The sequence below is a fragment of the Lithobates pipiens genome, unplaced genomic scaffold (genome assembly GCF_037356315.1).
Source record: "Lithobates pipiens isolate NorthernLeopardFrog02 unplaced genomic scaffold, aLitPip1_a1.2 Scaffold_18, whole genome shotgun sequence".
Taxonomy (NCBI): domain Eukaryota; kingdom Metazoa; phylum Chordata; class Amphibia; order Anura; family Ranidae; genus Lithobates; species Lithobates pipiens.
This window is the reverse complement of record NW_027507758.1, coordinates 550,159,090-550,186,198: the sequence shown is the minus strand read 5'-3', so window position 1 is coordinate 550,186,198 and position 27,109 is coordinate 550,159,090. Positions and strand designations below refer to the sequence as shown.

General features: G+C 42.2%; 2 protein-coding genes across 8 annotated transcripts in view; one reads left to right on the top strand and one right to left on the bottom strand.

Moving 5' to 3' along the window:
• ITSN2 (intersectin 2) overlaps positions 1 to 15,266 on the top strand; it is a 250,355-nt gene extending 235,089 nt beyond the window's left edge. For 4 of the 5 annotated variants that reach the window (XM_077488889.1, XM_077488886.1, XM_077488888.1 and 1 more), the window contains 6 exons: positions 1,601 to 1,813; positions 4,613 to 4,734; positions 6,746 to 6,828; positions 7,959 to 8,042; positions 9,508 to 9,681; positions 10,757 to 15,266. In XM_077488889.1, the coding sequence (XP_077345015.1) occupies positions 1,601 to 1,813; positions 4,613 to 4,734; positions 6,746 to 6,828; positions 7,959 to 8,042; positions 9,508 to 9,681; positions 10,757 to 10,896 (816 nt within the window). In that variant the 3' untranslated portion in view covers positions 10,897 to 15,266. The remainder of the gene's footprint in view (positions 1 to 1,600; positions 1,814 to 4,612; positions 4,735 to 6,745; positions 6,829 to 7,958; positions 8,043 to 9,507; positions 9,682 to 10,756) is intronic. The other variant, XM_077488887.1, reaches the window with a different exon arrangement.
• Positions 15,267 to 22,465: 7,199 nt separating this feature from the next.
• LOC143988941 (protein FAM228B-like) overlaps positions 22,466 to 27,109 on the bottom strand; it is a 44,225-nt gene continuing 39,581 nt past the window's right edge. For all 3 annotated transcript variants that reach the window (XM_077488879.1, XM_077488881.1, XM_077488880.1), the window contains one exon: positions 22,466 to 24,284. In XM_077488879.1, the coding sequence (XP_077345005.1) occupies positions 24,089 to 24,284 (196 nt within the window). In that variant the 3' untranslated portion in view covers positions 22,466 to 24,088. The remainder of the gene's footprint in view (positions 24,285 to 27,109) is intronic.

Below are 27,109 nucleotides of genomic sequence, written 5' to 3'. Positions count from 1 at the left end.
AGCACACTCAACCAGGGCCGTGGCAACTTCTCAGGCAGAGTGGGCTGGTGCATCTCCGGAACAGATCTGTAGAGCTGCAACGTGGTCCAGTTTTTCTACGTTTGTGAGACACTATAGACTGGATCTTCTGTCAGCCAAAGACCAAGCCTTTGGTCGTAAGGTGCTACAGGCAGTAGTCCCACCCTAAGGTAATATACTCGCTTATCCTCTCTAAGGTGGCTGTCCTGAAAGACGATTGGGGAAAAAGGGAATTACGTACCGGTAATGTCCTTTTCCAGGAGTCTTTCAGGACAGCACCGGTTCCCACCCAAATTGTTGCAGATCATCGGGAACTCATTACATGAGATCGTCAGGTAAGACTTAAAAAGTTTATTTGTTTGACGTGTTCTTGTGTCTCCCCAGTTTGGCCGGAGGTACTCTGGAAGAACTGAGGAACGAAGGGAGGAGGAGGCTTAAATTATGAAATTGAAGGCGGTGTTTCCTCAGAGGGGAGGAGCCGGTGTCTCTCTAAGGTGGCTGTCCTGAAAGACTCCTGGAAAAGGACATTACCGGTACGTAATTCCCTTTTTTTTACGTTTTGCAGCATATTCCCCTTGTTTTTTCACATGGCAAAATGTGTTTTGCTTCTGTGTTTGGTGTGCCATTAACAATTAATGGCACTAAAAGCACAACTAGTAATTTTAGGTGTATAAACATGGCCATACGCTATACAATCTGATTATATATTTTGTATTTGGTGAGAAGGGAGAACTGATTAATTGCATTTCATTTAAAAAAAAAAACTTGCACCTGGGAATGGGTGGGTGGATGATGCAGGGCGCGTGCTAATGAGGTCATCTGGTCAACGCTTTCCTGGGTCATGACCTACAGTCTGTAAGGAAGAAAGGCATTACTAATGGAAACATCTGTAGATTTAATGAAAAGCTTTGATATTTTTGCAAAAGAAAGTACATGAATGCTATATTGGTGCATAGGGGATGTGGAATTTAGAAAAAAAAAGAGTGTACAAAGGCGAACTTACCCTTTAAAGTGGAGCACCAGCCAAAACCTTTGTCTTTTTTTAGGCCAGAATAAAGTGAGGAAGGTAACGCAACTGTCCGACAGTAAGGAGGGTGGCTCACACACCGCATTCATGCATCCATCCTGTTTGCTGAGTACATGCCAGCACAGTGACCAAGCTATCTTAGACCGCTTCCAGTATGTAGTAATGATCCTTGGTCACATGATCAGGTAGTGCTTCCCACCATTGGGCATAAAGACCCTGTTAAAGGGATCTTGGGGATGGTTGGGAAGGGGTTAAAAACATGTCTCTTGTTTTGATTACTGTTTGTGACCCCTTTTGGATAATTTTTCTCCTTTCCTGCTTGGTGGCAATGGGGAAATTGCTATAACAGAGATGCTAAATCCTAATGTTCTTAACAGAAAAACACTCTGTGGCTCGAGACCCACTTTAAAATGGCTGACAGGTAACAGAGAAATGAACCCCCTGACCAATGTCAATAGAATTTCCTTATTAAATATGGCTGTCTACAATAGTAATTACATGTTCTATTCCTTCTTGTCATGTCCAATCACAGTGTGCCTTCTATCTGGTTTTTAGCAGATCATTTTCAACTCCCTGACCAACTGCCTGGGGCCACGGAAGATCTTGCACAGCGGCAAAGTTTACAAGACCAAGAGCAATAAGGAGCTGTATGGATTCCTTTTCAATGATTTTCTCCTCCTTACCTACATGGTCAAACAGTTTGTGTCCTCTGGATCCGACAAGCTGTTCAGCCCTAAAAGCAATGCCCAGTACAAGATGTATAAGATTGTAAGTGTAAGAGAAGGTTCTCCTATCCCCTGTTGTCTTAACATTACATAGGTGAACTAGTAGAGGTGCCCCAAGCCTGACTGCAGGAGAAGATGCTTAAAGGTCATGTCCCAATCTCTGTACTAAACCACACCAATTATTTGGATGCTTGTTTGTAATGTTTTCCAATTGGACGTTATTCTGCCCTTCCACAGCTTTTTAAAAAGTGCTGTGCTTGGTCCACAGTGTAGCCCTTAAATAAGGAGTATGCGTCCAAATGAACCACTGTGTAATGCCATGTAAGCATATATGGTAAAGCAATGGAATGTACATTTATTTTACGAGTTGAAACTGTAAACTGTTATTTATGGTTAGCTACTTCTGGCTTGCAGTCTGTATATGAACATCCCTTGGCACAAAGCCTCATTCAATTAATGTATAAACGTTGTCCCTTTGGAAGCAACCAGCTGACACTTTGCCTGGCTGATGGCTCTCAATCCTGTCTGCCCCTGACAGCTCCAGCGCCCACTGACAGTCAGGAACCAAACGGAGTGGTTCCTGATCATATGATCACTGTGTCAGCTTTGAGGTGGCGATCACATGCAAGCTACGGGACTTCAATGGGAAAAAAAAAAAAACCTTTAGCCTACAGATGGCACTGCAGCAGGAAGGAAACAGCATTCATCTCTTTACTTATGTGATTGTCAGGTACATTAAGATCAACTATTTAAAAAAAAATATATAAAAGAAACTGGGTTTTTATTACAACATGGTGACAAAAGGCATACAGTATATAATAAAAAATAAATAAAAAATCATTGTTGTCAATTGGTTGATGCTGTTAAATATAAACTGAGCATCTAGCAAATGTTTGTGGACACTGGGCAATGCCACACCTTTTTTTTATTTATTTTAAGTACATAGGACGTGTGTAGTATGTCTTGCTGTGACTCCCTCCCCACATTTGCTAGCAATTCCCATCTCTCAAAATGACAGCCAGAAGTTGCTGCTTAAATAGAGCAGCTCTACAGCAGCATTGGAAACATGCAACATGTTCCAGCCCAGAAATAGGAAAATCGGGGTGAGCCATAGAAGGGTGCGCCATTCACAGTAGAGTTGTCATGGATGGAATGACAGGAAAACTTCCAACACAAAACAAACAAATGCCCCCCACCACATGAGAGAAAAGATTAGCACCACAAAAACTAATGGGACATATCATTGGAAGCAACAATATCCATGGAATCTATCCAGAGATCCCCGACCTCTAGATTCATAAGTCAATTTATATAATGGTCCCACTGCATTAATGAAGCGTTTCCAGATATCAGTCGTGGGAGCCTGAGGGGAGAAGTCTACATCTTTGAGACGTACGGAAGTAGGATGTGAAAATAGTTAGAGCCAGGGGTAGAAGAGTGGAGGTTTCTTCATAACTTTCATCCAGTGTGAGTGAAAATTGGGTGACTGTTAAGAAACTGTGATGTTTCTGAGGGGTAGGGTGACCAGACATCCCCGGTTTCCGGGGACAGTGCCCAGATTGAGGACACTGTCCCTGGACCAAGTCTGTCCCCGGTTTTGTCACCGGATTGTTTTTGAACAGGGGCTGGGGCAATTTCAAAGACAGTCAGTGCAGAATTAAAAAATAAAACTGAATTACACACCCCCGCTCTGTCGCTCCTACTAGCTTGGGGGGGTGTATTTTTTTCCATTATCCGTGCCCCTTTCTGATGATCATGTACTGATAGGAGTGGAGGGAATATTTCTTCAGTTTCAGGTGCATGCCCATCCAGCTCTGCTCACATGTTCTGCCTTTGCTCAAGTCCCAACCAGCCGCCTGCCTGTTTATCTCCTTGCCTTCTCTGGCGGAGTGACCTTCCTCCACTCCCCACCCATTAGTACCCGGGGCCCAAAGAGTAAGGCCGCGTACACACGGGCGGATTGTCTGTCCAACTTAGTCTGCTGAACCGTGTTTCAGCGGACAATCCGCTCGTGTGTGGGCTTCAGCTGACTTTTTCAGCGGACAATCTGACGAACAAAGTCTTACGGAATTTCCGTAAGACAGTCCGTTCAAACTTGGTTTTGTCCGTCCAAACTTGGTTTCAGCGGACAGTCCGCTCGTGTGTAGGCAAGTTGGACGGACTAAGTATGGCGCATGCTCAGAAAGGATTTACACGGCCGAAGGTTGCATTGCAGTGTATAGGACGTCGTTTTTCTAGTCCCGTCGTACGTGCTGTAGACGTCATCGCGCACGCTTTCAGCGGACTGTCTGCTCATCGTGTGTGGTCAAGTCCGTTCATGCAAATTTTGAACGGACTGTCTGTCGGATTGTCTGACGAACTTAGTTGGCCAGACAATCCGCCCGTGTGTACGCGGCCTAAGACTTGACGAGCGGAGACGGGCACAGAGTCGCTGATTGCCTCCATTGCTAGTAAAAAAAAATGTCCCCAGATTTAATTTAAAAAATCTGGTCATCTTAGGGGCCCAATCAGAATTTATCTCTTAAAATGTATCTCTAACTGGTATAGTTAAATGCTGCCCTATTAATTCTATTTTTTTTTTTTTTTATATATAAAATGTGTAGTAAATTCTTCAGAATCAGTAGAAAAATGTTACTAAGATCAGATTTATATTTGTGAGCAGACAGTTATGTGACTTTGACATTCCCTACTGCTTCTTTTTATATGAACACTTACATTTTTTTCTTGTGCCCACCTCAGCAAGGCCAAAAATTGTGTTCAGACCAAGTAGAGTCCAGTTTTATACTACTTCCTGTGATGTCACTGACACTACCATTGTCTCTCTATCTTTTGTCCTATATAGCCAATTTTCCTAAATGAAGTTCTGGTGAAACTGCCAAGTGACCCATCCAGTGACGAGCCTGTCTTTCATATATCACACATAGATCGGGTGTACACCCTCCGAACAGACAACATCAATGAAAGGTAGGTACTGGAGGCATTCGCTTGGCCTTGCGTCATGTCTCCTTCCTTCTTGGGTCCATGCAGCATGCGTCATATCGCTGTAATTTCCAGAGTGCTCCAGTGCTACACAATAGGATTCCTGTCAATGAAAGCACTGAATGCTACTCTTTTGCTTTGCTTTACTCCAGAATGAAAATAGACTGCATTGCTGGTGTTCACAATAAAGTGAGCACCCCCTTTCCGGCAGTGCCATATCAGCCTGTACAGTTGTGATCCCGAAGGGTGGGAAATTAGGGCTAATCTGCACATGTGCCTGTATATATAATCCACAACGGGGACCTCAGGACCAGCAATCTTGCCCTCCCAGGTCTCTCAAATTAGGTCTAAGGGTCCTCTCACTCTCCTTCTGTAAAGGAATTTAAATGGTGAAAAGCTTGTGGCCTCTTTGGATACTTCTTTGTAGGCAAACAGGCAAAAATTGTTCCCAGTCTCTTCTCTGTGACTCCACAGGCATTCTCCACATTTGTGCCAAAGCCCCACTGAAATGATCACACAGGCCTAACCACAATTTGTATCATCTGTGTTTTCCTACAGAGAGCCTCATCAGGTCAGACACAAACTGGGGGGCATTGAGCGCTAAGGAACCCTGCAGGGAAATATTCCCAGCAGAGCATCGACGATGTCTGTCCTGAGGGAGGATGGTGCCAAATGCTCTGGATACTGGTCAAGATGTATTGTTTGCCTGAACTGTTTATGTCTACTGGCCCAGTGATATCTATTGCCACCCTTTTTAACCTCCTGCCCGCTGTACTGTAAAATGATGGACGCAAGGTGGCTCTATGGTTTTGGAATGACATATGATGTTTTCCCACTCTCGCCGCCCTTGCGCTCTGGGTGGTGCGATCTGTCCCTGGGACACGGCACATCACTGATCTCAGTAAAGAGCTGATGACGTGGCTCTTTACCTATGTCCAGTCACAGCTGATCACATGTAAACAAGGAAATTCCGGTTATCGGCATTCTGCTCCTCACACTGACAGCGTGTGAGGAGAGCAGAGTCGATCAACAGCAATTTTTCACAGGGAAGAGCTGTACAGATAATCAGAGCATGATCAGTGATGCCAGTCAGTGCCCAGCAGTGCTGCCTTTCCGTGCTTATCGGTGCCGCCTATCATGCTGCATATTAGTGTCTCCTCATTCTCTAGTCCTGTCTCATCGGCACACATCAGTTAAGGAGAAAAATGTACTACTTTACAAAACAGAAGCTGAGAAAAACTTTTTTTTTGTTTCTTTTTTTTAATCTTCAGCCTTTTTTCATTTTTTTAATCAAAAATTAAAAAACCCAGTGGTGATTAAAAACCACAAGAAAGCTCTCAAAAAAGTCTCACAAAAATGTATGTTTGGGTACAGCATTGCATGACTGCACAATTGTCATTCAATGTTTACTATGCGTCAGTTTATGAATGAATCAGAAGCTGCTTAGCACAGAACACTTCCCTTTCATTCACTGTCCAGTGCAGCTGAGGCTGCAGAAAAAGTCAGGTGTGTTTGAGCTTTGGGGTGCGCACCCCAATGCACTCAGTTGCGCACACCTATGGTGATCACCTACACATTTCAAACAGCGAAATACATATAGGTTTTATTTTTGTACCTGACAAAGATGTGTTATTCTGGTCACCCGATCTGAACAGACAAGGAAATAAGGTAGCACTTATTTCTTGGCTCTGCAGTTCAGCTGCATGTGTCACCTCTTGACATATAGCCATTGCCATAATCTCCCTTTCCAGTGAGCTGATAGGAAACAATACTGCTAAACCAGGAGGTAGCAGATTGACCTCGCTGACTAGTACATATCACAAGAGTCGCTGAGCTAAATCATACATCTTTTTTTTTTTTTTTTTTACTTAAATATATTTTAACTCTTTATAAAACAGCCATTGCTCATGTTTATGGATATACCCCATTTACTCGTATAGCCTACCTTACTGGCTGAACAGTCTGATTGTGTACTGTCCAATGTTCTCTTTACTAGAACTGCCTGGGTTCAAAAAATCAAAGCTGCCTCTGAAAACTTCATCGACACAGAGAAGAAGAAAAGGGAAAGGGCATATCAAGGTACAGTTATTACATACATATTATTATAATGGAGGTCCGTCCACACCCAGTTGTTCGCTCAGTGTACAGCTATAACAGCACTTTTGAGGTTCTGTACCTTGGATTTATGATGGCCAAGGCAGGGATCTTCTCATTATGGTAAGGAGGTCTTCTACTGAAGCCCCAATGAGATATCGGATTCCAAGATGTGATGGAACTACCAACACCCACCAAGAACTGATTGTACTGACCTTGTTGATGTGCTAATTATCTTCTACTTTCATTGTATTTTATACATTTGTGGTGTTCCATCTGCCTTAGGGGATCAGACTAAAGCCTGGTACACATGGGCAGACTATCCGTTGGTTCAACAGAAACCAGCCAAAATTCGGCTCATGTGCACATCAGTCTGTCCGGCTTCTGTCGAACTGGCACACTGGAAAACCAGCATCCGATCATCAGTGGCAGCCAATGGCTGCAAGAACTGATTGGAGTGTTCTGGCGGTTGGACAGTCCCCTGCCAGAACACAATAGCTCAACGGGGGAGATTGCCGTATTAAAATGGGATAGTTAGTACAGCGAGCTCTTAATTTTTTTTTTCATTGAGCCCTCTGGGTTGAACAAAAAAAAAATAGCTAATAGTGTGTTCAAGGCTTAACAAAGAATATGTATGTGAGCTGCTCAGGCTGTATGGGAATGAAGTCCTGTGCCCAGTGATGGCTGGGAAGCGAGCTTGTCTATGCTCCAAGCAATAGTAGAGAGTGACTATGTGTCCCCAGGAGCTGCACACCAAGTCAAGACCTGCTGTATAATAGTGAATGGCAGTCTCGGCCTGGGCCCCCAACGCATTTTACTCCACCCAACGAAGCTTACTCATGGGGATCTGGTGGGTGAAGTGAACCACGTTGGGTCATGGCCTGATGGGGTCCAGGCTGAGATTGCCATTCACCATCATACAGCAGGCCTTGTCTTGATGTGCGGCTCCTGGGACACCTAGTTACTCTCTACCAGGCTAAACCTGTTTGATTTTTAGCCAAAATAATTATTTATATATACGGTTTTATTATTAGAACAGCAGTTATGAATATAGTTACTATACTTAATATACTGAGTTTTTATCATTTGTCTTTTATTCTGTTTCCTCTGTTTAGCGAGGTCTCATAAATCCTCCGGAATTGGACGTTTAATGGTGCAAGTCATTGAGGCATCTGAACTAAAGCCCTGTAAACCCAACGGTAAGAGCATTGTTTGCTCAGGCCAATGTGACTAGTAAATGGCATAGAAGATAGGTTAGCAGAGGTTAGAATGGGCATGGTTCACAAACACTGGGCTATTACACTTTCTACAGTAAAAACCATAAGTCCTTATTTACAGATATGGGTAAATGTCAAGCCGTTAGTTTAGTAGTGGATCTGGTTTTCTTCTCCGGTAACAGATTAAAACCCAATTAAACCTCGGTATCTTGATGTATTATTTTAATGCAGCCGAGCTGCATATGCCATACCATATTTTTTTTCTAAAATGAGGTGCTGCAGCAAAGATTCAGATACCTTGTGCTGACAGCATATAGGAGAGTCGGATCGCTGCCCTTTCACACAAGTCTCCCAAGGGTTAGACATGCCCCCTCTAACGGTGCTCTAATCAACCGACAGTGTGTGCCAAACCACTCGGCGGCTTCTGCTCGCGTGGTGATGAAGAACTCCATGATTACCGTTGTGGTCCTAAGAGAGGACTTCAAACAAAGATTAGACTTTAACTATAGGTATAATTTTTCTTCAGCCATGAAATGCTATACATATGTATATGGTGAGTGTTGTTTGGCTGTTCAAACCATTACCCCTGGACTTCTGTAATCAGTTTACCTTGTAACCTTGCTTTGTGCACTGGTCCAAATAATTTGGGGGGAAGGAGGTTATGGGTGTGGGGTTGTTTTCCAGAGGTTGGACTTGACCCCTTAGTTTTCGTGAAGGGACCTCTTAAGGCATCAGCATACCAAGACATTTTGGACAATTTCATGTTCTCAACATTGTGGAAACAGTTTGGAGATGGCCCCTTCCCTTTCCAACATGACTGTGCACAAAGCACGGTCCATAAAGACATGGATCAACGAGTTTGGGGATGGAAGAACTTGACTGGCGTCCACAGAGTCCTGACCTCAACCCAATAGAACTCACAAATACGCTTCTGGAAGAATGGTCAAACATTCCCATAGACACACTCCTAAACCTTGTGGAGAGCCTTCCCAGAAGAGTTGAAGCTGTTGTAGCGGCAAAGGGTGGGCCAGCTCAATGGACTAAGACTAGGATTCCATTAAATTTTATGTGCGTGTAAAGGCAGGTGTCCCAATACTTTTAATAATATGGTCACGGTGTATGTGAACTGTCTTATCTGCTAAAGGATTTGCAAGTCTGTTCAGCCGCTCTTTCAGTTTCATACACATCTGCCAAAAAGCACAGCCAGGAGGGTGACTCCACACTCTGTTATAGTTAAGGAATACAGTGCTGTCACCTTCCTATCCACAGCTTTCTGAATGGATCGTAAAAGAGCAGCAAAACCCTGATAAGTCATCAGCCCTGCCCTCTCCACCTCTCGGTACATGGTTGAGCCTACTTGGCTCCTAACATATTCTCCTATCTCCCATTATGAGGGTTGCAGTGCAGGAGGTGTTTTTTTTTTTTCTGAAACATGCTTATTTTGCAGGAAAGAGTAACCCATACTGTGAGGTCAGCATGGGATCGCAGAGCTACACCAGCCGAGCAGGGACTGACACCTTGAATCCAAAGTGGAACTTTAACTGCCAATTCTTCCTGAAGGATGTGTATCAGGATGTGCTGTGCATCACAGTGTTTGATCGAGACCAGTTCTCTCCTGACGGTGAGTGTGGTGTGCTGTCCCTGTGGGGTGCTATTCTGGGACTGGAACCACAACTGGAACCAGAATGTTTTGTCAGATGTCTATTTGCAGAATGCAGACCCTATTCACCCAGGAATTGTTATTAGCAGTACTGTTTTATTTATTATACCCCTCGTATTCATTTGTATAAACTGAGGAAAGGAATGTATATAAAACTGTTGCCTTATCCTCTATCATCTTTTATGCAGTCAATATTTTCTGACTATTAATATATGTGAAAAAAAAATTGGAGAACTGCTTTTCTGTCCTCTGCAATGTAATCTATTTTAGATGTCCTCATGCAACGGCAGCCCCCATGTTTCTCTCAGGAAAGGTTTCCTGCAAACAAGCATTTAGCAGGCTTCTTAGGGCATGTAACAAGCTTTGAACCTTGCCCAAGTCTGCACGTAATGCAATGAAAACAGTTACCCCTTAATAAAAGTATTGGCAAACTGCAGCTGAGGGTGCTTTGTGGTAATCAAGAGTGCAAAGCAGAAGTTTTCATATCTCACAGTAGGGTTCCCTCTAAAATATACATTATCTAAACCCAAGAACAAAAATGTCAGGTCAATTATGGTGACCTGTCCTGCTATGGAAAGGCAGGAAAAATGCATGCAGGGTGTTAATTTAAAAAAAACAGTTTTGAGGTGGAGGGTGAGCAGACCAGAGGATTGGTGGAGGGTGAGCAGACCAGAGGATTGGTGGAGGGTGAGCAGACCGGAGGAGGATTGGTGGAGGGTGAGCAGACCGGAGGAGGATTGGTGGAGGGTGAGCAGACCGCGTGATGATTGGTGGAGGGTGAGCAGACCGCGTGATGATTGGTGGAGGGTGAGCAGACCGCGTGATGATTGGTGGAGGGTGAGCAGACCGCTTGATGATTGGTGGAGGGTGAGCAGACCAGAAGATGGGTAAAAGGAATGTTAATAAGAGGTTAAGTGTAGTCAGAAGTCTTGCAGATATAAATAAGGGCTGCTAAGTAAAGATGATAGTATTAGGCAACTGGAAAAACGAAGCGATGGCTACAAATGCATTTTAATTTTCTTTTATTCCTCCTTAGACTTTTTGGGCCGCACCGAAGTCCCAGTGGCAAAGATCCGAACTGAGCAAGAGAGTAAAGGCCCAACCACTAAACGTTTACTGCTCCATGAAGTGCCAACAGGGGACGTGTGTGTGAGGTTTGACCTTCAGCTGTTCTAAGGGATAAAATACTCCATCATTACAGCTGGGTTCTGTTCATGTGCACTAGGACCAATGGTCCATAACTTTCACTGTCCGTGTTCTCATATCTTGGCCCACTTGCATGGTCCCCTGCCACCTACCTATGCAAACCCAAGTTACATGACCCCAGTGCCTTTCACCCTTCAAGACTGCACAGCTTGTGTTTGCAACAGTTCTACCATTTTGGTGCCACGTGAAAAGAATCCACACCTTTCTGGAACTCTGACTAGGACCTGTGAAGATGCATGTGGCTCGTCTTGCAAATTAGGTGCCATGTCATGTAAGGGCTTTGGTTAACTTTTAATTCGCAACTTCAAGCAATGAGCAATGTCATTCAACGAACAACAAATTCTGCCTAGGAAATGTTGCAACTGTGCTAAAGTCAAAAAGCCCTCTCAATCTACTTTTACAAAATTAGGTTTAGTGGGGTTCTCACAGGACTTAGTAGGACCTCTTGTCACATACTGTGATGTTACCCTCTCTGAGTTCCAGGGGCAGTGCTCTAAACCTGGGCACTCCTGCCCTGCATTTTGGTTCAGGTAATCATAGGGATTTATCAAACAAGGCAGCCAGCTGCACAGGGAATTAGAGCGACTCAGCAAGGAAGGCTGTGTAATTGATTGCAGCGTGCCTTAAAGGTTCCCCATTGGAAATGTGTGGATTATATTCGGTTATCATTTAATTTGTTGAGGTTTTTTTTTTTTTTTTTTTAAAGGAACGAAATAGGTTTAAGAAACATTATATGAACTCTTTGCTCCAAAACACTGTAACTTGCAAATGTAGAATGTGTGTTGTTTAAAGAGAAGGATTTAATCCAATTTTTAATTTTATAGGAATTTCAGAGAGTATGAAAGTGACAAGGAAATAGAAACATATATTTATAGCAATGTACATATTTATATTGAAGGCAAAGACACACTGGTATGCAAAATTTTTATATTTATGACAAAAGATTATTTAACATGGAAATAGAAGAGGAAGTTCTTTACACTGAACTCCAGGCAGGCAGACAATATCTTATCTGCCAAAATATGGGCATTTCAGTTCAGCCGGTCTTGTGATCCAAACAATACAGCAAAATCAGACTCCTTGTTTTTCTCTACTGCAGTTGAGCAATGTGGTTTGGTCATTGCCTCAAGCCTGCTCATTGCACAAAGAAGGATTGGTAGCATAGTGATGAGGACCTCACTTTGTGCAAGGTAGTAGAACGTGATCGGTTCATGGTGCTGACCCTTTTTTCCCCAGTTTGACTCCTGCTGTGCAGGGCATCACGGACACCAATGAAAAGTCAGAATCAGTACTTGTTTTGTTTAAATACATTTAATAATTTCCTAAGGAATGGATAACAGGGTTAAATCAATATATCCAGTGCCTTCCTGGAGTTCAGCTCCAAATCAAACTTGTCTTAAAAGAAATATTAGAGGAAAGAAACGGACGCCTCCTACGTTTCTCTTAAGACAGGTCCACTTTAAGAAAACACTATTGCCCTTTTCATTTTGTATCTAGGAGTTGGGCATTGGCAATACTAATAGCTACATGGCAGAAGTATCGGCAATTACAACCATTTCATTGCTCATGGCCATGTTTTTTTCGGTGAGGCGTTTATAAATACTGCAGGGGAAAAAATCAACCAATCAGATAATTGCTTTTGTTTTGTGACCTGCTTCTTACCAATTGAAATATGATTGCTTATGGACAGCATGGACACTTTGCAGCTCTACTTACATCTGCTCAGCTTGCGTTTATTGTGAGTTGTATATAGAACACATTAATTCAGATTCATCAGGCTTGTTAAAGGGATTTGGGGTCTGCGGCATCTTATCCCTTGATTCTGAGCTGTGACTCCTCCCAGTCATTTTCCATTGAGCGTGGGAGAGGTTACAGTGGTCTTAGATGGTGTGTAAACCAGATAAGACATTGGCATGATTTTACTGACTGATGCAGGAAACTGGAGAGATGGGTTTAGACGATGAGTGCCATGATGGGAATCCAAGCCAGTCAGCAGCTAGGCTAAGCTCTCTTCGGCTTTTATATGCTGCATCTGCCCCTTTAGGGAACAGAAATGGGGGGGAACCTCCCTTGTTGGGGACCAGCAAAATTCTGACTAGAAGTTTCCAATCCTTCGCCACTCTATTTAAAAAATGGTGGGAGGTGGGCTTTAACTAAATAGTGCTAAGTGTTGAAAATGCAGCATGAGCAATGGGATTGAAGGCTCATATAATGGGTGTCAAAGTAGCGCCTATTCCTGATGTTTTGCCAAAATGGCACCTATGGCCTTCGCTCAGGACAAAAGGAGTATATTGGACCAAACACAGATCAGGTAGCACATGCATGCAGAGGACATGTGCTACAGCTTATGCCCTGGTCTGTGTTTCTCTTAGCCCTTGTACACACGGTCGGAGATTCTGACAGAATGTGTCCGATCGGACCGTTTTGTCGGATATTCCGACTGTGTGTGGTCTCCATCGGACTGTTTCCATCGGAGTATCCGACAGACCAAGTTTTCCAACTTGTTGGTAACATTTTCCGACAAAATGCTCCGATCTGACATACTCCGATCATGTGTAAAGAATTCCGATCGGACAAAGTGCCACGCATGCTCAGATCAAATTCCTACATCAAAGCTATTGGCTATTAGCCTGAACGTAGTCCCGTCGTAACAAAATAATGTCATCACGTTCTGAACGATCGGATTTTCCGACAACTTTGTCCGACCGTGTGTATGCAACAGTTTCGGACAAAATCCGACGGATTTGGTTGTCGGAATGTCCGACCGTGTGTACAAGGGCTTACAGTTCCTCAGCGCTGGAAAGTGTAGACACACTAGCTATAGTAAGCTCCCTACTTACAAATGAGTTCCTTTCCAGGAGCTCATTCTTAAGTTCAACTTGTTCGTAAGTCCAACAAAGATGAGCACTTGCAGACAAAGGCTGTGAGCACTGATCAATGTGTTCTGTCGGGGGGAGCCCAACATCAGAACACAAAGGCACAGCGTGGGCCCAGCATGGGCACAGCACTGCACCAGCATTTCTTGTGTTGATACGGCGATCTGTCAATTTTATTTTTTCATTCAGCCCACTGGGTTGACTGAAAAAACTGAGTGTTTGTACCCAGCTTTACAGGATTCGACATGCGACACATTCACATCTTTGAAAGTTTGCAAGTTGAATGTTTGTATGTTGGGGACTTACTGTATTTTAAATCCAAGCATTGGATGCATTAGAGTACCTTTAAACACCAAAACTGAGCAGTGCGGAATCTGCTAGTTTGTGCAGAAATGAATCCAGTTTACATATCACTGTTTATTTCACATGTATGCATTGTATGAAACTAGCAATGCCCAACCTGGGATATAAATCTTAACGGTCAGCTCTACCCAAAACAAATATTTCAGGTTGCCAACAGGCTGGTTCACTTACTGGCTTCCTAATTTCTTGAAGACTGCAGTAGGGATTTAACCCAAGTGGAATCCCTTGTTCCACCCAGCTGCCATGTTTTATTGTTAAAGCATAATGATGTGGTGTGATACCTCCTCAATGGAATGTCCACAATGTATATTAAAAAGATTAACACTTTCATTGTAGCCTTGTAGAAACTGCCAGGAACATCAGCTACTACTGATAGATTGTGTCAATAGAGTCTACACAACATTTAGGAACCTATGGATGGCCCACCCACCACCTTTAAATATCTGCTTTGGGTGCACACAGCCTTTAAAAAAATAGCGTGTTTTTATTTTTTTAAACTGTGTGCTACGGTTAAATCGGAATGCATATTTCTTTAACTGCCAGGACTCTAGTTGTGTTATTCTATAATTATTCTAAGAGATTTAGGGATTTATGCTGAGCAACAAAATATTTCTAACATTCTTTCAAGAAAATGCAGATTTCTCTTGGCTCTAGCTGAGTTGTCTGGAGACAGGTTCAGGTTCTCCCCTGATGCTGTTCCAACTGAGATGACTGGCCACCCTACCCAATAAGGAGCTCTCTTCATGTTCTTTCTATTGCATCGTTATACAACATGCATTAATTTCAATTGTGCACTTAGCAGAAAGGAAGTTACATATTAAGAGAGTTTGTACAGGCGGTCTGAGATATTGTTATCTCAAAAAAAACAAAAATGCCTCAGTGAGTAGAATTTGGTCCAAAACACACTTTAGCACTAAACCCAAGGGGTATCTTCATCTTCTATCACGCTTCTTTCCGCAATGCCCATCAAGGGTGCGGCCCTCCACCAACCGAGAAGGCCTCGAAACGAACAGAAAAAAACATACAGGAGGGCGGAACCACATTGTGCATTACCATTGATGAGGTTTATTAAATCTACATAGACAAATGGATACACACATGCCAATAAAAAAACATTAAGCAAAACAGATCTGCTCCAGCTGGAACACAATGTGACTCATCCTGGGAACAAATGATTGGACAGCTGATGCGTTTCGGAGGTCATGCCCCTTTCTTCAGAGCTGTGGAAAAGGAGCATGACCCCCCAAAACGCGTCAGTATCTAATCATTTATTCCCAGGGCGAGTCACATTGCGTTCCAGCTGGAACAGATCTGTTTTCCTTGATGTTTTTTTATTGGCATGTGAGTCTACATTTGTCTGTGGATTTAATAAAATGTATCAATGGAAATACACAACGTGGTTGCACCCTCCTGTATGTTTTTTTGCGGTTCGAGTAGAATCGTGTCCCTGAGACACTCAGAATCCTGCTCCAGGGTGAATTCCCTTGGATTACCGTTTGTGGTAGCACCACAGGTCGTAGCATGCCATGACGGTTGGTGGGGGGTGTTTGTGTAACACTGTTACATTACCAAATACTTGAAAGCCTTCTAATCTCAGATTAACATTTCTTACCTTGTTCGAATTCAAATGATCTGAATGCTTTTCAGTGTCTACTTGGATTCTCATATCTGGTATACATAGTATAGGAATGTATTAAAAATGAACAAAGTGGAGCCTCAGCCAAAACTGTATTTTAATTGTATTTTTTGGTTATATTGGGGAAGCTCCACTTTTATTTTATCTTTCTATTACGGTCTTTGTCCCTTTTTGTGAAGATTTCCCATTACTTGCTATTGTGGTGACATGACAAGAGGGGCCGGATAACACACTTTGGCAATCTGGTGTGTTGCGGTAGCATGCATGTTACTTTAATTATTGTTGGAATGTTGCTGTGAACACAATATGGCAACACTGCTCTGATGAACATGCGTTGCAGCACACCACAATACAGTAAAGCACTATTGTGTATTGTGGTGCACCGTGCCAAAAAAAAAAAATGTATGTTGTCCATTCTTGTGCATCCAAGTAAATGGACTGCCTTAACACAATTCACGTCAACACTTGACACTATGCACAGCAACAAGTGTAAATGGGCCCTGAAATAGGGAAGATCTCAATTAACCCCATTATATCCAACTATAAAACGTTTGGACTGGAGTTCCACTTGAAAGTGCATCAGTGTGGGGGGGTGTAAGAGGGGAGTTATTTATCAGTCTGAAAGAAGTGTGTGAATTGCCCACAGCCTTTTATCATCCTACACTCCTAGAAGAAGAAAATCATAGGCAAATCGTATTGGCTGCCATGAGGCAACACAGACAGTTTTTCAGACATTTGAGCTGACTGTTCGTGTCGGAAGTGATCTAGGAAAACGGTGCTGCTGATGCTCTTGATAAAGAGTACAATTAATTTGTTCCATTTAGGATTACTTCTTTTTGGCACATCCCAGGACACAGGGTATCTTAATGTCCATTATGATAAGGGTTATGCTGCCACCATCCATTACATAGTTAATCTGGTTGAAAAAAAGACACAAGTCAACCCAGTTCAACCGACAGAAAAAAAAAAATGTTCATTGGACACTGGCAAAGGAAAGGAATCCCTGCCCAGGCATTACCCCTCACAGTTAGACATCACTGGCGGTGTGAAAAACGGGAAAAAGCATGGGTAGGGCTGCAGGATATGCTCATCAAAACTGCGGCAGTTGTCTCAAGAACAGGAGAGGAAGCATAATGGTAACGTGTAGGAAAAGCAAAAAATGCGTGACATTTTGGATAAAGTGAGAGTTGGTTAAGACCTCTTTTTATTCTGTTTTTATCCAATCAGGGAGATTTCCCTTCACTTTCTGTCCCAGTTCAGCAGGAAATAAAAGTAGAGCTAACCAAAGTAGATATCCTCCTTAAAGAATTGTCACTAGAACAGGTTTAGCCATTGGAAGATGTCCCTTCTGTTCATGTGTCAACTCAAAAATGTTTGATTTCCCATCATTTTCTATACTATAGACCAGCCTTTTTTCAGCCTTTTTAACACTTGAAATGACTTTGTAGGCTCAGGGAACCTCCACTCACAGTACATTAGTGTGATACATTTGAGGTCATTGGAAAGAATCCCCCCTTACAGATCACTAAATATCATTATCATATCAGATCATTGGTGACTATGGTTACTTATCTGAGAGGCAGGTGGTGATCATCGCTCGAGGAACCCCTAGCAACCTCAGGAGGAACCCTGGTTGAGAAAGGCTGCTGTAGACAATGGTCACCCAGGACCAATGGTGAGGAGTTATCTCCATTTAACATTTTAGCAAAAACTGGCTTGATTTACACTTTACTGTGCATGTGGGTAGGGAGAAATAATGGCAGAGTTGCTTGGCTTTGAATTTTACTTAAAAATGGATCAAAAACTGACCCCCATTTAAAAATCCCACTAACCGTGGTCATACTAGTGACACCCTGTAGCTGTTACCTTGTCCAAGACGTGGTGTAGGCTTCCAGCCACTGGTCAGTACTATGACCGCAGGTTTTATCATGCTCATTACTACATCCAGAGGAGATCTCATAATTACTGCCCCAGACCCCTCTTTAGTTTAGATAATGTTAAAATATATGGTATTTGAAGTATATCAGTTGGTCTAGGCTTCAGAGTCCGCTTTTTTACAGTTTGCATTTGAAGCTGCAGCAAGTCCAGTAGCTCCCACCTCATTTATTGAAATTGACTTAAAGTGGTTGTAAACCCTTACATGTACCCAGTGAAGAGACTGGGTGGAGAGCGGACATTGCACTCTGCAGAACTCGGTGATGGGAGTTCTGAGAGCTGATTGGAGGGAAGGGACACACCCCCTTCACATAGCACATAGGCACAGAGCTGAGGCTGTCAAACAGTTACAGGTCCCTCCCCTGTCACCATTTTTCTCTTGGTGTCAGGAAAACGTATCATTCATGCTGATAGCAGAGGACCAAAGCAGCACAAAGAAATGACCCTTAGTGCTGTGGAAATGAGAAAAGTACACACTATAGAGGGATATGCTTTGTTCATATTTCATGTCTGAGGTTTACAACCACTTTAATTGAATCACAGAGGCTCAGCATCATATGTGGGCATTACCTAGGGTGGACTTTATGCAAATACAATCTGCCAAGGAACACCCACCCCTTATACTGATATCCACCCTTCAAAGAGCCAACCCACTGCTCACATCAAGTCTAAGGGCCATTGAGAGGCGTACTGAGGCAGGGTCTTGTTTTTAAGAAGCTATGTACGGCACCCTGCCTGCCCCTGCCACCATCTACTTCCATTGCATATAGAAGCATAGAGACCCAGCGACGTCACTTGGTCTAAAATAGGGTAAGTAATGAAAAATGAGAAGATTTTATATGAAAGATTTATTTAGAATGTTGTTAGGGTTAAGGAACCAGGGGAGGCATAAACCGATTAAGCTTTAGCTTTAAATGGCAGCTAATGTACTGCACAGGGAAACTACATAAACATGTCCCATTTTAGATGCAGATAGTGGAACTTTGACATGCATGTTCATGAACGGTAAAAAGCAAGGTTTTTTGTTTTATCTTATATCCTTTATCATGTTGATTTGCTATTTGCTGCACATGTATGTCCATTTCACTGCATTTCTTTTATTTTTAAGCAGCACTTTCCTTATGACTCCTACTTATTAACCCTTTATGGAGGAAACTTGATTTGAAGTGAGATAATGCATAAAAAAATGTCATGTTAATATATCTATTCTATGGTTGCATTACACTGTGTTTATAAACCGGTATATTGCCTAATATATGATGCCTTAACTGACAGACAGGGTTCTTTTGAAATAGATGGTATGCAGTATTTCTAATGTTTTATTTGACCCGAATTAACACTGGTTACAGAATCTTATTCTATTATTATTATATTTTTATTGCTGAATGTTTTGACATTTTATGCTCAGGCAAAATCGTTTGGATAATCAACGCTGCAATTGAGGAAAGGGTTTATTTTCAATGCTGTGACTTGCAATGTTCTGCAGATCCTGTATATATACAAACTTGTGTATAACTGTATTTTGTAGCTGATCTTCCTGTCTGACCTGCATGTCACTATACCCCTGCTGAAATGTATATAAAAGGAAACTAAATCTTGTGTTCTGAATCTTTCTAATCTCTGTGTCCTCTGTGTCCTCTGTGATTATAATGGGAATAATGTGCAGTGGGTTGTCATATATCAGAATAAGGGTTATAGACAAATGCTGGGGTCTTAGAAACAATGAGAGATCTACAGTGCTGTGAAAATTTTTTTGCCCCCTTCCTGTTTTTTTTTTTTTTTTTTTTTTTTTTTTTTACATTTCTTGCATATTTCTCACACTTAAATGATTCAGATTATCAAACAAATTTTAATATTACACAAAGATAACCCAATTAAATCCAAAATGCGATTTTTTTAATTATTATTTAATTCATTAAGGGAAAAAAAGCTGTTCAAACCTGTCTGGCCCTATGTGAAAAAGTAATTGCCCCCTCTCATGCTGAATCATGAATGAACTGTGATTAACCACAATTTTTTTTAAAGCTGAGTTAAATTTCACTTGCCACACCCAGGCCTGATTACTGCCAGACCTGTGGAATCAAGAAATCACATAAATCAAAGCTGTCTCACAAAGTAAAGCACGCTAACAGATCACAAAAAGCCACACATCATGCCACAATCTAAAAAAAATCAGGAACAGATTAGAAACAAAATAATGTACATGTATCGGTCTAGGTCAGGTTTCAAAGCCATTTCTAAGACTTGGATCTCCAGTGAACCACAGGGAGAGCCATTATCCACAAATGGAGATAACTTGGAACAGTGGTGAACCTTCCCAGGAGTGGCCGGCCTACAAAAATTACTCCAAGAGTATAACGACGACTCATCCAGGAGGTCATAAAAGAACAACATCTAAAGAACTGCAGGCCTCACTTGCCTCAGGTGAGATCAGTGTTCATGGTTCACCAATAAGAAAGAGACTGGGAAAAAATGGCATCCATGGGAGAGTTCCAAAGCCATTGCTGACCAAAAAGAACACAAAGGTTCATCTCACATTTACCAAAAAACATCTTGATTAGGGATGAGCTCAGGCGTGTTTGCACACTCCACATGCAGAGCCTGCCAGGAAGTCAGTGCAGTGCTGCGCTAATCACAGGCAGTGAGACATTGTCCCGATCTCTGCAGCCGCACATCGGGAAATGTCTCTCTGCCGGAGCTCATCCTTAATCTTGATTATCCCCAAGACTTTTAGACAAATATTCTGTGGACTAATGAGACAAAAATTTCACTTTTTGGAAGGTGTGCGTTCCATTACCTCTGGCATAAAAAGAATACAGCATTTCATAACAAGAACATCATACCAACAGTCAGACATGGTGGTGCTAGGGTGATGGTCTGGGGCTGCTCCGCAGCTTCAGGACCTGGATGACTTACCATAATTGATGGAACCATGAATTCTGAGCTCTACCAGAAGGTCCTAAAGGAGAATGTCTGGCAATCAGTTTGTGACCTCAAGCTCAAGTGCACTTGGGTTATGCAGCAGGACAATGATCCGAAACACAACAGCAAGTCCACCTCCAAATGGTTCAAACAAAGCAACATTTAGGTTTTGGAGTGGCCTAGTCAAAGCCTGGAATTAAATCCAATTGAGATGATGTATGGTGGGTGGCCTTGCACGGGTAGTTCATGATGGAAAACACTCCAATGTGGCTGAATTACAACAATTCTGTAAAGAAGAGTGGGCAAAAATTCCTCCACAGCAATGCGAAAGACTCATTGCCAGTTATCACAAATGCTTGATTGCAGTTGTTACCTCCAAGGGTGGCACAACCAGTTATTAGATTTAGGGGCAATTACTTTTCACATAAAGCAAAGGTTTGGACAGATTTTTTGCCTTACTAAATGAAACCATCATTTGAAAACTGCATTTTGTATTTACTCGGTTTTATCTTTGTGTAATAATAAAATTTGTTTGATGATCTGAGTCATTTAAGTGTGACAAATATGCAAAAAAAATAAAAAATCAGAAAGGGGGCAAATACTTTTTCATAGCATTGTGTGCGTTGGCCTAATACGTTTACATTATAGTGCAGTCCAGCATCCAAAGATTTGGACACCCATGCTCAAATTATTATATAAAGCACATGCCTGATTTGTGCAGCAACTTGATCACTATAACTACATACTATACATACTAGAGATGATAATAACTCAGCTTAAAGTGTATGTTAACCATAAGAGACCCTTAAATAAATGTTTCCCCTTGTCCCTACGGATCCTTAGGACCTCATACACACTGGCTGTTTAGCCCCTATGCCTGAAATTCTTGTGTTTTTATATGGGTCGGAAGGCACAGGTGCACCATTCAGCCCCACTGCCAGCAGCCTGTAAAAGTCTACGAGAGCCTAAAAATGTTTCTGTTGGACACTGTACCTATTGGTACTAACATTGAGGGCAGAATGCCCCCTGGAGTGCACAAAGTCTACATTCCAGCAATTGGTGCATATGACCCTTAGGCTGGGTTCACACCATCCCCGCACATGTCTCACAGCAAGGGTCCGGTGCATCCTGATTCGACATTTCAGGTCTGATTTCAGCCCTCATTTTGGGCTGAATTTGGACCTGAAACCGACCAAAAGACGCACAATTGCGAATTGGATGCAGAGGACTCGGGAGGACTATGTCCCTTATTTCCTTGTTGACTGGGAGTAGGATCTTGATTTACAATTAACACCTGAACAGAGAGAATTTATCCTCTTTTTATTAAACCTAAGTATTTCCACTAGGTTGCAAGAAAGTGGGTACAAGCTTTTAGCCCGCTGGTATAGGGTCCTTGTTGGTCTGTACTGCATGTTCCCTGGTGTCAGCCTCAATTGCTGGAGATGTGGTCTGGCCAGGGGTTCAATCCTCCATATATTTTTTTTTGCTCGTGTCAGAGAATCCAATCTTTTTTGGCAGGATGTATGCGCCCTGACTGACAAGCTTACGGACTTGTCCCTGAAACAGAACCCAGCAGCCTGCCTCCTGCTCCTTCTATAAAACGTAAATTCCTACATTCTCTGAGACATCTCATCAATGCAACAGTGGATAATATCCACACATGACATCATACACATTTGATTTTTCTGGTATTTTGTCGCTGAAAATAAAGAACTAAAAAAAAAGTAAGCAAGTCAGTGTTGTAGCCACAGGACTTCTTGTTTTGGGGTGACCACATTCCCCACTGCCTTACAAATTAGTGGTGGTGTTTTCTGTTTCAATATTTTTTTATTAAATTCCAAAGTAGCATAACAAGCGAAAACACCCGCAAAGGGAGAAAAAAAAACAAAAAAAAAAACAGTATACACAGACAATAGACTATAGCAAATAAACCAAATTACCTAGACCTTGGAACATAGTGGTGGTGTTTTCATCTCTCGTTGTAAGCTCCCCCTAACCTTTTCAATGTTAAGATATAGAGTTATCCAAGGACATCATGGGATAGTTGGAGAAGGCATCTGGCTGCCTTCGAGGCCACTTGCAACATAGTCATGAATGGACAGTTTGGCCCACTATTTGTGTTTAGCCTATACAGGATAACCTGCAGATGCCTCCTGTTCCTTTAGAATTACCTGATAGAATTTAGGAATTCTGAAAGGGGGTGGAAACCCTCCACTCTCCCTTCCTCAAGCACATTGGCTTCTATGGTGCTTTGAACACACAAAACCCCTGGCACCAATGTTATCAATGATTATATGAAGGGAGGATATATTCTTTACCTGCTCATATATAAATTAGGGCTGCAACTAACGATTATTTTCATAATCGATTAGTTGGCCGATTTATTGTTTCAATTCATCGGATAAAAACCTCAAAAAAAAGTGTGATGTATAATTTAGTTAATGTGTAACGTTTATAACAAAAAGGCAATTTATCCTTGAATATCCATGTGCAATTGTAAATATAAATAAAATTATAGGTAAAAAAGAAAAATTCTAATCCACTCTGAGAATAACACAGAAGAGATGTACAGTGTATACTATTAGAGGTTAAATTTGGTACAGACCATCAGATCCAAATTTTTATTCAAAGAAAAAAAAAAGTAAAAAGACCTAAAACGCTGTTTTGTAGATTTTCGGACAGGATTGTAATATCTTATTCATGACAAACTTTCTTGTCAGAGGCAGGTAGAATGATACAAGCTACCAGCACCTACTGTCACTTTTGCTGGCCATGCACAAATTTTTCCTTCAAGAATTTTCATTTTAAGAACGTTCAGTCGATTTTCTTAGTGGGTTCAAATCGACGTTCGTTTTCAACCACGTTGACGGTAAAATTCAAAGGAGCAGAATAGAAAACTTTTCCCAAACACATTTTTCGGACAGTGTATGTGGTTTTCGTTCAGAAATTACATTAATTTTAAAGTTCAATGTTAAAAGCAAGAGAAAATTTTCTCTTTCATTCATCGAATGTACAAAGAATTTTTGTACCGAATATTCTTGCAAATATTCTCATCCAAAAATTGATACATGTATGGCCAGCATAAGACATTTAGTAGCAGAAGCATGCTTCTTTTTTTTTTTTTTTATTATACCCTGCCATGATGGGGTGAATAAAAAGAAATTGCCCTTTACAGTACAAAAGCACTTACTGACATGCATAAACAGTGTACTGAACTGTATTTTCTGATATGTAAAGAAATAATGCATTCTGTATGCAGGACAACTAATTGGCTGACCAAGTAATCGATTATGAAAATAGTTGACCACTATTTTCATAGTCGATTAGTTGTTTCAGCTCTAGTAGAAATACAGTTCCACTCACCAAACATAATGCTGCCCCCCCAACACCAAACTATACCCACCACCTCACCAGCCTATAACCAAATGCTCTATATTTTGATCATCGTGACTGTGTGGTCTGGACCCCATTGCTTGGAATATGCTGGCATGGAAGATGTGTTAACTGAAAACTTCCTCTTATGACAGATGTTCCTCTCAGTGTTGAAGATCTCAGGTGGGTATTTGGTATCGGCCCATGTCTTGAAGTCCAGAGTTCCTTGGTTAACCGATCCTCTCACCCTCTGTCTACAATTAAACAGATATAATATATCTCAAACAGGAAGGCCAAACAGTGGTGTAATAGCAAATGCGGCAATCTCTGCCAGTGTCATGCTCCATGGGGTCCTAACCACGGTTTATTTATAACTGTCACTTTTCTTAATTGTACATCACAGAACACAGAGGTCTTCATATTAATGACTATTTGGGGCATCATGCCACCTACAGGTGAATGGACCCAGGCATAACCCCTTGCAGCTCAGCTAAGTCTCCATTTTTAACTAGCATCCTTAGGTAATGGGTTAGCTTACAAAAATCTCTCTGAAGATTTTCTTTCAGAGACTTAGTTCCTCAGTTCCTGGCCTTTTTCTAATATCCTTACTGAGGTAGAGGACATCTTTGTCTGGATTGGTCACAACAACCAAGAGTGACTGTGCCTAAATCCAGCATGTGAATGTTGTCAGTCTGGGCTGGATCCTGTGGGCAGCAATCTCTGAGATACAATGTGTCTGCTGACCTCACTAGCCCAGTGCTTTACAAGTCTAGGGGAGTCAGGTGCCATGCACCCACTTTGAAGAGTGAAGATTAGGCTTTCCTGCCCTGAAATGCCTCTGCTATGGTTGAGTGATGGCCCTCAAGTTGTATCCCCTGTCTGGGCGTTATGGTTAACTTTCTGTGTGGAGTGACATATAGCGTTGATAGAGCTCAATCTGGGCTGTCCAGCAACCACGTATCGCGTCTGCACATGCAAATGCACCATTTTACCAATTCACAAGGAGACGTGTATGCAAAGGCCCCTGGTACACCACTATACAGATTGGCTCCAGCAATTCAGCATTACACTGCCACAACCCTGCACAGCTTCAGTAGTTTCTCCATTGGGGACCGAGCACAACAAGTATTAGGACACTTGTCTATAATGGGTTGACTTGCCACACAGGTGTTCTGGCTTAAGCTTACACTCCGCTTGATGGGTTTCACATTCCTACAGTATTAAGCCTCAGCAAGTCATGGTTTTATGCAGACAGAAGTACAGAAGACCATTGGGGGGGTTGGGGGTGGGAAATTTGGTGCACTGACACAAACACACCTAATGGTTTTTATAACCAAATTATGGTACTATGTTATTCTAATGTTCAGATTTCTTGCTCCACCTGGGGAAGTAGACCTTTGGTTTAAAATGCACCTTGAGGATTATATACCCCCCTGCTTCAGTGATGCCCAATGTGATCACGAGATATGGCCAATATTTTTATAAGAGGTAAAGAAACAAATTGTTCAGGGAGAAACTAGCAGTGCACATCAGCTGTGGTCATGTGAATTGCTCTATGCACACTACACATCCCACAGTCTATAGTCCCTAGTCCATGTCGGGAATAAGAAAGAGGGGGTGGCTATGTTCCAACATACAGTGGGACCATGGAGAACACATGTAGCCACCCTCTAACAGGAAGTTGCATCACATCAGCAAAAAAACAGAATTTGCAGATGTGGAGGAGGCTGAGGGCAATACAAAGTTATTTTTTTTTTTTTTTTGGACCCAAAAGTCAGACTGTCCTGTCTGACTTCTGAGTCCAAGAAAGCACTTTCTATTGCTCTCAGCCGCCTCCACATCTCCAAATTCCTCTTTTTTTTTTCTTTTTTTTTTTACAGCTCTGGGTCTGCAGCATGATGTGCAAAGGTTACAAGCTGGAGATTTGTTGCTTTATGCACTAAAGGTTATGTTTGGATCCACAAAAAATGGACCCTCACACCCATACAGGAGGGGTAAGCAGGTCACATAGCTTCTCTTACAACCTGGTTATGATTTCCATGCCAAACCGACTCCTAGCATATTCTGGGTGTCTACAAGTTTCAGGATGGAATCCATCATATCAGTGACTGTTTTGCTTCATCAGTGGATATTAAGGATGCCTAAGTACACATCCTGATTTTCCAGCCTCGCCAGTGGTTTCTGTTATTCGCAGTGGAGGGATCACCACTATTAGTTTGTGGCATTGCTTTTCAACCAGTCCACAGCACCCTGGGGTGTTCACCAAGGTGTTGGAGGTCACAGTCCTGGGGTTGTTGAGGACCAGGGGTATCCCGCTCCTCAGGAAGCTATCAGCTCAAAAGATTGCATTGAACATCCAGCAGACAGTACAAGTCCTGGAACTGTTCAGTTAGGTGCTGAACCTTTCAGAAGTAAGTCTTGGGTTCTTGAGTTTGAACTCAATGTCTGAAGTACTTAGCCTTAGTCCTTGATTTGGTGCGGGTAAAAAGTACTGTTCCCACAAGAGAAATGTCTACCTTTTCAATAACAGGTGGGCTTCCAGAGAAGTTTTTCTTGATTTGGGACTGCATAAAGATGGTAGATGCTTTTGGTGTGGGCCCCTATGCTCGGTTTTACTACAGCTCTTCAGCTCAAAAGCCTGTCAGTATGAGACAAATGTCAGAAGTCTTTGGATCTACTGATGCATCTGACTCCAAGACAAGATTGGCTCTGGAATGTTTGATCTCCATGCAGATGCTGGTACATTCTTCTGATGAAGTAGAAGGTCTTGACAATGGATGCCAGCCTGTTAGGCTGGGGAAGTGTTCTGGAGAACCTCTCGGTTAAGGTAATGTGGTTGTTAGGATTGCCAATCAACATCCTAGAACTTTGGTTAATTTGTCTGGCTTTTCTTCAATGGTCTGTCTGCCTGCCTGCCAGGACTCCCTGACAGAGTGCACTTGAATAATGCCTTGACTTTGGCATTCATCATCCATCAAGGAGGGATAGAAAAAAAAAATTTGCGCTGCTCAGGCAGATGTGGACCTGATCTCATATTTGACAGAACTTCAGGTTCCAGCCCCCTCCACAGGGGTCCTCA